The 12282-nt window shown below is 42.6% G+C and overlaps 1 protein-coding gene across 1 annotated transcript; it reads left to right on the forward strand.

Moving 5' to 3' along the window:
* Positions 1-27: 27 nt before the first annotated feature.
* Positions 28-10873, forward strand: pla2g15 (phospholipase A2, group XV). Its single transcript, XM_052060944.1, has 7 exons — positions 28-389; positions 1547-1703; positions 3455-3573; positions 4706-4804; positions 4912-5136; positions 6246-6358; positions 8751-10873. The coding sequence occupies exons 1-7, from the start codon at positions 242-244 to the stop codon at positions 9144-9146; spliced, it is 1257 nt and encodes a 418-aa protein (XP_051916904.1). The 5' UTR covers positions 28-241; the 3' UTR covers positions 9147-10873.
* Positions 10874-12282: the final 1409 nt, after the last annotated feature.

The following is a 12282-nucleotide window of genomic DNA, read 5'->3' on the forward strand; positions in this document are numbered from 1 at the left end:
CGCACTTTTCCCCGTTCGACCTATCGGAGCTCGTCTACTTCGGCCTGGACTGGAGTTAGCGTTACCACGCTAGATTGCTCTGCGTTCTGCTTTGAACCTCGCGATCGCGTCATCATCGTCGTTGCACGCAAACAGCGTCAACTATTAAAGGTGCGACAAACGAAACTGGAGAAGTTAGTCGCTCGGATAGCATCTTAGGAAGAAAGCTAAATGCCTTTTTGGCTATGAGAGATCGGAAGTCATGGGGGGTCGACACCGGGTGACCGCCTTCTCGCTTCTCACACTCGTGTTGTTGTTGTGGCTGGTTTCTGGACGGAGCTGCGGCCAACCTTTACGAAAATGTGCTGGCAACAAGCCATGCCAGTCCCCGCGACCTCCAGTGGTCCTCGGTAAGTGTTTACTGTACTTCCCTGTTTCTGCCTTCGCTTTACGGTGGCTTTGGTAAATGTCAACACTTGACGAACGACGTGAGATGGGAAAGACAAGAGGACTGACTTCAAATCGGAGAAATTTCATTTGTTTCATCTCCGTAAATGTCAACATCAATTTTGGTGACTAAAACAAAGGTTCAAGTTAACTAACTTTCAACGGGCACCGCGACTGGATCGTTGTTCAGCAATGTGCGTTTGAAATGATATTTGCGCGGCGTACAACTGTGACGCCAATCCAGTCGTTCTCTTAACCTCTTAACTCCACATTACATCAACGGGTTAATTTTAAACATTTAGGTAACTTTATACCATTACGAATTCCCCAAGGGTTAATCTACACTGTGACATCGTGTGCAATTGTTTTCTCTGTCTGCAAACGATTGTTTACAGTCCTATCACGAGACTGATTTGATGCAGCCAATCAGATTCCCGAGGAACATTTAAACCAATCCCTTCATTTATCTGCACAATGCATCATGTGATTCTTTTCACTCAGACCACTGCAGGGTGATACAGTCAATACTGTTTAAACGCCATTACTATTCTATTCTCCTTATCCGCCCCGCCCGCTTGATTAAATGTGGTTGAGTTTGTGGAAACGTTATCTGACCAGTGCGTACTTATTCTGTTGACATTGGGTCAACATAGTTTGTGCGGCTGCTACAAACAGTGTGACAGAACTACTGTAATATGAGTAGATTAGTGTATATTTCTCCATACTTTCTCCCATTGTTCAGTTTTTTTTTCCACACAAACCACCCTTTCTTCTTGATGAGGAAGAAATGTTTGTGACAGAGTCACTCATTTTTAACTCACATTTGAAAAATGAAAATCGATGTGGGTGCAAAATCCCCACGTGGACTCGAGGACATCGATGGTGAAATGTCAATTTGAACTCTGAAAACGATCTCGAGATGAAAACATCCAAACAACACGTTGGGCGGTAAAAATAGCAGCAAGGCAATTCCTTTGAGCACTACTCATAACTGTACACTAATGCAATCAGTCCACCTCGATAGGTGTGTGTGTGTATGTGTGTGACACTGTACAACTGGTTCAGCATTTGTTCAGGGTACAAAGCCTTTATTTATTTTTTATTTTTTTGCTGATTGCAGTTCCAGGGGACCTGGGCAACCAGTTGGAGGCGAAGCTGGATAAACCCAGCGTGGTTCATTATATTTGTTACAAGAAGACGGATACCTTCTTCACTTTGTGGCTCAACCTGGAGCAGCTCGTACCTGTTGCTATTGATTGCTGGATGGACAACATAAGGTATGACCCCTGTTAGTCAAAGATGCTGCTAATGATACCTTACCTTCCTAATTTCTTGGTTTTGTAGAAACCTATTAGTACAATGGTGCATGACTCGCAAGTGCGCCGAATTATAAATTGTTCAAGTACAACTTCTCACTTGGTCAATTTGCTTTCTGTTGTGAGTCTAAATCTGAATTGAGTGAGCTTAAAATACTCTGGCCCTCGACCAAAGTTTAAAAAAGTCAAACTGTTTTTATTAAAAATGTAAACATAGTATAAAAAAAAGGTGTATTCTGCAAGCGGGATAGGCTTAATGGCATTTCGATAGGGAAAATTAATTTCACAACTAAATTAAGATGCAAGATTGGTGATGCAACAAATTAAACTATTTCAGGGTAGCTCTAATTTTGCTTTCTACGTGTTTGATAGTTTTGTCAGTGACAGTGACATTCATTTTTTTATTTTTGATTATTTTTTTTCAAGTGCTGTTTGGTTAAGCGCTAAAATGAATATTTGACCCTTTAAAAAGGGAAGTTTTGATAGAGTGCTGCTGAGTGAATGAAAAGTACACTACCATGACCAGTAGCACCACGCTTTTGTCACTTTAGTATCATTCAATGAAATGGAGTTGTGCTGAAGACTCTAAATTGATTTAATCATACCTGTGAATAATCGTCAATATGTGCCTTGTCTGTGCTGGCCTTGTTGACATTCCTTGAGCCGTTATCCATCTCCAATGTGTATATCCTTCCAAAGGTCGGTTCTCCCAATGTAAACCTATGTTGCGGTCATCCTTAACAAGCAGGAATTAACAAAAACAACCGCTCTCTTCAGAAATTGCAAGACTCCTGTATTTTAAATTGGCCGATTAATGAGATAGGTGTTTCTATCTGCTTATATAGAGGGTTGAAAAACCGTAACGGTGAGTACGTGTTTATTTTATGGCTTCTATGAAACAGTTGATGGCAGCATATGTCCGTTAACCATTCCCCATAAACCAGAAGTTAGCCGGCTAATTAACAAATAACATTAACACTGCTCCAGATAAGCCTTGGCTGAGGTATGCGTGCCATTCTAGAATTGCTGAAAACCAAAAAAAAAATCGATTGCTCTCGAAGATATTTGCACACTCGGCCGACTGTATTGTAGCCATTTAGTCAGGATGGACGAGAGGGTCTGTTCACAGCAGAATGGAATGACAAGATCAATTTTGCTTTATCTCTTGTTTGACAAGAGGTCTTGGAATAGATTGGAAATGTTTCTTTGACCAGTGATCTTAAAACCGGCTCACAAAGCAAGCGTGTCCAAGTGTGTTTTCCTCAAAACACACTTTCAACACGGACCTCCAAACAAAAAAAAGAAAAGTTACATTTGACTTTCAATATATTTTTATTTGATTGATGCTCACAATCAGACAGAGCCGAGCCAAGGTGTGCAGTAAATAATAGTGCGATGCTTGCTGTGGTTCGTTAAGCACTATTCACTGGCGTTCTGACTTAACTGAAATACTGTCGCAACTTCTGTTGAGCAATTAAGAGTCGGTGCCATCTAGAATATAGTCATACAGATGGGAAGCAATCTTGCAGTAAATTAGGAAACATCTATAATGTAGTCAAGAACGAAAAGGGAAGATGATGTCTGTCACACAAGGTGTGACGCAAGTGCAGAAATCCTGGTTTCTATTGTTGGTCTCGCTCCAGAGAACTACAGAAGCAAAACTAACACCTAAGTCACGGTTTCCTTTTGACACCGTGTATGTGTGTGTGTAGGCTGATCTACAACAGGACCACACACACTACCTCATCACCACCCGGGGTGAACATCACCGTACCGGGATTCGGCCAGACGTACTCACTGGAGTATCTGGACCCCAGTAAACGCAGTGTGGGTAAGTGTGGAAGGATGTACGTTTGCTTGCGGTCTTAAACGGCCACAATTACAATCATCATGCAGCCTTTGTACATCAATTCTCATTCAGTCAGGGGTCTCGTGAAGATGAGCCATATCATGTGCTGTCATTTGCTCCCGCCTTCAAATATCAGCATTTCAGCCTACAAGAACTACACTTTACACTTAACAAAACAGGTTACGGTTATCCTCATTTCTGCCCGGTGTGCCTATTGTGCTGTTGCTCGCGTGTGAGCAAAGAAAGATCATTTCAGACTATTTCTTGCCATAACAGGGAGAATAGCAATTGTCTTTTCTTGACGCTTCTGTAAAACCCCTCTGGCTTATAAACCAGTGAAGACTATCTTCTATTAGGAGTGGCTTACCGTGTATGGATGAACTGACTACATTTGGCCCAAATATAAGATGGCCCTGATTATAAGACAACCCCCTCTTTTTCAAGACTCGAGTTTTAAAAAATACTTTTTTGAACACCAAATTAATTTTTATACAGAAAATAATTACAGTACATCTGAAACAAATGATTATAACAATATATTTGGGGAAAAAGCATGTTATTTTGCCTCATTCAAATCTAAAGTACGATCACATTCGTAAATGAATGGCTTCTGGTTTTTGAAATGTAAATGACATCATAACTTCTCCTCAGCTGCCGGTTAACCTGGCCGATCATTGACCCACTTTTCTCCAGATTGTCCCTACGTTTCTCCATTTTCTGTTATCTCTTCTATTATTTTCTTCTCTTTTCCTTCTTACCGCTATTTTTTTATTTTTCTTTCTTTGTGCTACCGCTATTTTTTATTTTTCTTCTTCATGGCAGGGGTTCACTTTGGCCTGGCGAGTCAATTTCAGCATTCGCTTCTGTGATATCTGGCGCCGTCTAGCGTCGTGAATGGGTATAATGTCTAGACCCCGAATATAAGACGACCCCCACTTTTTCAGTCTTATTTCAATGCAAAAAACACCGTCTTATATCCGGGCCAATACGGTATTTGCCGAGGAAAACCTGAAGTAAAATGCTCTTGAACAGCTACCAATGCTTCCACGCCGCTAAAAGCGGATTCTGCGCTTGTCTGCCCATTTATTTATTTATTTATTTGTTTATTTTTTAGGTATGTATTTCTTTAACATCGCTCAGGCATTGGTGGACTGGGGCTACACTCGAGGTGACGATGTGAGAGGAGCTCCGTATGATTGGAGAAAAGCACCCAGTAAGCGGAACACAAGCACACAACCTGACTAAGGCTCCTCTCGTGAGCTGCTTGTCCCATTAGCTTCTCCATTTTGACTTCGAGATGCCTTTTTGCTTCCTTCCCAGATGAGAACAAGGACTACTTCCTGGCATTACAGCAGATGATTGAGGAAATGGCAACGAATGCGGGCCGGCCCGTGGTTTTGATCGCTCACAGTATGGGCAACATGTACATGTTGTACTTCCTCAACCAGCAGCCGCAAGCCTGGAAAGACAAATACATTAAAGCGTTCATCGCTCTGGGAGCGCCGTGGGCCGGCGTGGCCAAGACATTACGTGTGATCACCTCTGGTGAGAGAAGACACCGTGCATGTGTTTTTCTTTTTTTTTGGAATGGTACCACCATGAGACCACAACCGGAGTCAACCTTTGCTATAAGGTTATTACTAGTCGTTATATTTGATCGGGCTTTGTGAGTGATTAGCCCTCGGGTGTAATGCTTTCTCTTGGTTTAGTGGCGGTTTAACAGGTCTTTGGTGCATACCGCCACCTACTGTACAGGAAGCGCAAAGCATTTCCATATATAGTCAACGCTGTCCGGTCAAGCAAAGCCGATGTATTGAACACCGGGAACAAAAACACGGGGAACTGTCAGTCGGAACATGTTGTTTCCGTCAGTTGTTAGCGACATGGGCGTCCGTCAGGGACTGACTTGACCCGGTTAGTGACGATTACATTGACAGTCGAAAATCCAATTCCATTCGTGCCTAGTTTGTCTTTTTTTATGATTTTTTTTTTGTCCTCGTCATTTACAAAACGGTGTTTGTTAGTACTGACGAAATGCCCACTTCTGGTATTCACGGGGGTCATTTTGTACTTGACAAAAGAATAGAGATTTCAAGAATAAAGTTCAATGAGATGGGGCTGTAATGACAGTTTTCAGTCACAGGGTTTTAGTAGGTAAACAAGAGTTTTGAAAACCGCGAATAGTCAGATTTAGAATCATCTTTATTGGCCAAGTATGTAGAACACACAAGGAATTTGTCTCCGGTGTAACATCGTGAGTTAGCTAGTATCAACGTAAACAAGTTGTTTCATTATTCATGATTTTAATCAGAAATAATCGTCTTGCCCTAAGGCCTATTACTTCTCTTCCATCAGCTTGTTATTGGGAAAAAAATAACCTTGGGCATATGATAAAGGTTGTTTGCACGAAACTGTCATTGGAAAAATTAGAGCCGTCCATATGTGTGCGTTTGCAGTGTTCACTGAATAAGTATGTTTATGAGATTTAAAATGATACCCTGAACTGGTTCCCAGCTAATCGCGGTTTTTCATTTTATTATTATTATATTATTTATATAATTTGCCAAAACCACGCAATAACACGTCGCCTTACTTTTGTTCCTGTCTGTCTACTTCCACTTCTTGAAATCTGGCTTGTTGGGTTTGTGTTTCAGGCGACAATAATGGCATCCCAGTCATCAGGCCACTGAAGATCCGCTCTCAGCAACGTACGGCCGTGTCCACCTCTTGGCTCCTTCCCTATTCCCACACCTGGCCTAAGGATAAGGTATGTGTGTGTATGCATGAATTTATTATTCCTTAAAGAACTGACCACCCTTTCATGAAAAGGTGTCAGAGATTTTCTCGGACAAAGTTAAAGAAATGAATCGACACACAGGAAAATAGTCTTCAATAGGCGTGTTCACACGGCACACATTTTCTCCGGCACTGCACCGATGTAGTTTGTTGCGATATATTTTGCCCCTCAGCAAATTGTGTGGAGCGTTCACACGTACAAAGCCGCTGAGCGTGCCAGCACCGGCACAGCGTCGGTGCACCCCCACTTGCGTTCACACGGCTGTTTCTGCAGCGGAGCAAAACGACAGGAAACAAATGAGCTGTCGTGTTGGTTCTTTTTAAAACGTATACACAACTCAAGCGACTACTGGACAGGCACGTCCTTCTCCTTCTCGGTCTCCGTGCCTTCTGCTCGAGAGTGACCGCCCCCGATAACGTAAATCAACGATGACTTCAATGACACTCAGAAAAGCAAATACGTAATGCGCCAAACAGAAAATCAAGAGAGGAAATCACAAAATAAATTATATGGGGGCCGGGGGGTGTGAACACAAAACAAAGGAACAAACTACACAACTCCGAGACAGTCCAGTCTCCTACAAAAGGAAAGATGTTACCAGCCATGTCTTGTGTCGTTATTAAACAAACACATGACGGAAGTTCGACAGAGTGCAAAGCAACGCATTCTCGCCGTACGTAAACTCTTCACAAGCATTTGCTCTGGAGCAAATTTAACCCAGTTGCGTTCACACGTGCAAATTTACATCGGTGCTGCTTCGCAAATGAGCATTTGCTCCGGAGCAAATTTTTAAACCACCTGAGGTGGATCAAATTTGGTCCGGTGTAAGCCTTTTTCCGGGGCTACGCCGGAGCTAATTTGCACGTGTGAACGCTCTACTGGGGCAGCCCCGGCGTAGCAGCGGACCAAATCTTGCTGTGTGGACACCCCTATTATCGGCGGAAGCGGATCTCTAAGATCGAACGACGGTTAGTTGCTCCGCGATCACACTCGAGCTCCCTTCCCGCCAATTCAGATTTTTATTGTAACAAGGAAAACACTGCCCCCGATATTTGCATACCGCACCCCCGGTCCGGCCCCTCGGTAGTGATTGGTTACCTGTTTTAAACGTTGAACCACCAGTACGTTGGCACCTTTTCTGTTTGGTCTACATTGAATCAACATGTTGCAGACTTTGCGGGTGGCCAATGTCGCCTGGGCGCGATGGGTGTTCTCAACTCGTCTTTTGTTGTTCAACGGCTGTTCCCGAATTATTCATTCCCCTTTTGTGACCGAGTTTCGCCCTCTCCCCCGTGATCGCCCACCTGTATTGACGTGCTAATTGTGGACTTCAACAGCCCTCCGGCTTTGTGCACAGGAATTTGGGGGTGCTGGATACGCACCCAAACGTTTAGATGTGCCCAGATTAAATGAAACTTTAAACATGATACAATTGTGCTCATAGATTCCTCTAACAAAACGTCACAGCAATCCATTTATACTTGCGGAAGCACAGCCCAAGGCGGCGTGGAAAAAACAAAGCGAGTGCCAGTCAAGACAATAAGAGCAGTCATGATAACCCGTGGATGCACGACCCATACCTCATGACCATAGAATTTATAGTTGCATTATTCTGGTAATGCATTGTATGTTAAACAGCTTCTTCTAATTGTACCATTTGTTTGTTTAATAGATTTAGCACTATTATGCGAGGTTCAGACTGGTCGAAAAAAATCGGGTAGCTGGTTTGCTTTAGTTTTGCTTTACAACTCTACGGGGGTTGCTTCAAGCGTAGGAGGGGATCCTCCGACAGAGGATATGATCCTTTCATACGAAAGCAGGAAGTTCTGGTATGACAAAAACAGATGCCTGCTAACAATTAGATAGCTGCGGATGAGAGTGAGAACACAAAGATAAATGTTAAATTACCCACAGACCGTGATGAAATTGTCCCAGATTGTAACATTGAAAACGCGACACCAGAAGTAGCTCGCAATAGGCGAGTAGAATTACATTTCCCGGCATTCTCAGCCACAGAAGCAACAAGTAGTCCAAGTTTTGGTTAGACGAAAATATGGACGCCTGCTAGCGATTAGATGCGGATGAGACTGACAACACAAAATTTGTATTAAGGCGACGAACTGAAAAGCCGTCATTCATCCATACCTTGGACGCACCGTATTACTAGGCACACTGGTGATTTTTAAATACTGCCACCTCAGCAACAAATTCACGAGCAATCAACTATGTGCCAGTTATCAGAAGTGAAAATAAATTTTAAAGTGGTCTGAGGATGACACGGTGAGAATTCTGTCAGTCTGCCGATGATGTCACACTTATTTCACCAGAGAAAGCCTCAAACTAATTCTCGCTCCGCGTGCAGGTTTTGATCCAGACGCCCACAACCAACTATACCGTGATGGACTACCAGCGACTTTATTCTGACCTTGATTTCAAGGATGGCTGGCTGATGCGTCAAGACACGGAGTCTCTGCTTTTCGACCTCACGCCGCCTGGCGTGGCCGTCCACTGCTTGTACGGCTCCGGCATTCCCACGTCGGAAGCCTTCCAGTACACCTCCAAGTTCCCCGACGTGGATCCCACGGTGGTGATGGGCGACGGCGACGGGACGGTCAACCTGCTGAGCGCCACCCAGTGCAAACGCTGGGTGAGGCGGCAGAAACAATCTGTGACTTTGCAAGAGCTTCCCGGGAATGAGCATGTCAACATGCTGCTCAACGTCTCCACTGTGGCCTATATCAAGAAGGTGCTGTTCTAGACTACGACGGAAAGATGCCCCCCCCCCCCCCCCCCGCCCCCTTCCCTGACCCTCCAACATACAGAAAACTGCCTCGGTCAGTTGATCTCTTCAACGTACCATTAATGCTGCTTTGGTTTTTGCCCTCCAAAATGCTTGGCCGAAGATGCGACGCTGCCAAATGGAAAGACGCAGCAGCTGTTTTGACACCTCTAACATAAATAACTATTACTATGAATATCGAATGAACTATGTTTTCAAATGACTACTGCACAAGTGTTTATTGTGAGCTTTTTTTAATTCAAGCATATTTAAATTAATTTTATACAGTTGGTGTCAGAATGTTTATGGATAAAATTATATTCTTAGCTGTCCAAGAATCCAAGACATCAAAGTCATTGTAAAGACGCAAAGTAGGGTATGTGGATCTACAGTATATACGTTAGTCACTCAAATTTTCATTTTGGATTTAGTAAACCCATATTTTTCACCTTTCCCTCATATGTTTGAGCTCCTTCGCTATCCCAAATTAGAATATTTTGTATGAAAATCAACTAGCGTGGTCCAGTGCTTAGTGCTTCGACCTCACACTGCAGAGATAATGGGTTCAATTCCAGCTCTGGCCTTCCTGTGTGTAGTTTGCATTTTCTCCCCGGGCCTGCGTGGATTTTCTCCGGGTACTCCGGTTTCCTCCCACATTCCAAAACCATGTATGGGAGGCTGATAGAACACTCTAAATTGTCCCTAGGTATGCGTGTGGGCGTGATTGGTTGTTTGTCTCTGTGTGCCTTGCGATTGGCTGGCAACCGGTTCAGGGTGTCCCCTGCCTACTGCCCGAAGATGGCTGGGATAGGCTCCAGCACCCCCCACTGCCCTTGTGATGATAAATCGGATCAGAAAATGGATGGATGGATTAAAATCAACTATCAATGGTGAGAAGTCAATTACCGGTAGGTAATTTTTTTTAGTTGTTTAAATTTAGATAAGTCTGAATTCTAATTTATGTTTAAGATCCAACAAGAAAAAGGTACAACAACTTAAATCAGGGATTGATGTTATCAATACTTTTCTGCAATTAACCAAACATGTTGAAAAGATGACCTCAACCTTGTGATGGGGTGAATTGGCATATCACAACATGTTTTCTTTTGCTGTTGTGTTTGTGATGACTCTTCAGGTTCCAACTCCTTCTTATATTTAACCAGGATGACGCTGGTTTATGATTATTTTTTTTATGTTGTCATATTTTATATATATATACATATACACACAGACACACATTGTCATGTTACCATTGTCATTTTCTCCAGTGCCAAATTTATACTGCTCCCTGTACACTTTAAAAAGACTTAATATTTGCTTTGGTTTGTTAAAATAACTGTTTACCCATTTTTTTTATCTGTATGGGAATTGTTGTGACAGAACACAGCATGCTGGTCTTTTTTGTTGAAAGTTATCATCCCCGATATCTTTATATTATTATAAATATATATAATTAATATATATATATATATTTTTTTTTTTTCAGGGACGCCATGTATCACAATAATATTCCTTTTCTGCTTCTAGACAATCAAGAAGTGTTCAGACTGTGCTTCTCTATGTTTCTAGAGGTATTGTGCAATGTGCTAGTGGAAAATGTAATTAGTTGCTCTTTCTAATAGAGTAATTGTGTAACCTGATCACAATGAGACTCTGCTATGAAGTGTCAGTTAAGTACTGCCATGGATAAAGTCTTTTAATCGTTATGAATCAAACTGACTTTTTATTTTTCAAATGATTTCTCCTTGTCTTACATTTTGAGCGCTTTAAATTCTGGAGGGTGGGATGGAAGCGTCGGGTTTGCTGGAGAGGTAGAGCTGGGTGTCATCCGCGAAGCAGTGAAAGTGTATTCCAAAATTACGGAAAATATTGCCAAGGGGCAGAAGGTAGATAATGAAGAGGAGGGTTCCCAGGACAGAGCCCTGAGGCACACCAGAAGAGAGGGGGAAGGACTGTGAAGTGAAGGAGTTGAGTTGGATGAACTGAGAGCGGCCAGCGAGATGAGTGCAACCAGCGTAGGGGTGTGTGGGTGAAAGCCATGGTGGAGAGTCTGTTAGGGAGGATGGGGTGAGAAATGGTGTCAAAAGCTGCACTCAGGTCAATGAGGATAGAGATTAAACCCGAGTCACAATTTCATCCTATAAAACCAGAACAACAGAGGGAGAACATGCTGCAACATGTTTCAACTGACAGTGTGTAAACAATAGGAAATTTCCCAACTTCTTGTTTTGTTGTGTTTCACTTGTGACCTCGTGCAAATATGAGAATCCATCTAGAAAAGAGCCTTTGCATTTTGAAGTGACCACATTGGAGAACACAGAGGAAGTCCTTCACTTTGTTCATACAGTACAGTATTAAGTGTCAGTTAAGTTTTGGCTCAGGGACACGAGAGCTGAGGCTGAGACCAAGCTTTCTGATTTTCAGGAATTCATTTTCAATTTACTGCAATTTCCACAAGGTCGCATTAAACTGAGTTATTTGGATGCTCTGCCACCATACACCATACATACATTGGCATGACCGTTCATCTAAATAAGTGCTGATGTGATTGTGCTGCACGCAGAATATTAGAGAATCTTTTGTGTCAGTAAAAACGTTGACGTTCACAGTGATTTAAATGATTTGTTTCACACTTCAACACACAATCAACATGGCTTTGATCATACCACCCACAGTCATGGTTTCATGACAGAAAAAGCGCATTGTCAGATTTCACTTACCCCAACCTCCCACAGCGCTTCAAAGTCGTGATCAACTCTCGTTTTAAAGCAGGGTTGTCAAACTCATTTCACATTGTGGGCCACATACAGCCTCGGTAGACGTCAAGTGGGCCGGACCATTAAAATTATACCATACACTGCTATAAATAACCAAAATATTATGTCGAGTGTTATTAAATGTGTAAAGAATAAAATATTCACGTCCTTGACAGTGTCTGCTGTGTTGGGTCTGTCTCAGTGACATACTGAGGCTGCTGTTGTCTTCTTCTCTGATCAAAACCGTGTTGTCTTGTACTCTGATCAAAATACTGTGTCCCCTAGCGGATATTCCAAGAATTGCACCTTATTAAAAATACTCATTCCGTGTCTTTTATTCATTGGTTCGCTTTTAAATT

Source organism: Hippocampus zosterae, chromosome 3 (assembly GCF_025434085.1).
Source record: "Hippocampus zosterae strain Florida chromosome 3, ASM2543408v3, whole genome shotgun sequence".
NCBI classification, from domain to species: domain Eukaryota; kingdom Metazoa; phylum Chordata; class Actinopteri; order Syngnathiformes; family Syngnathidae; genus Hippocampus; species Hippocampus zosterae.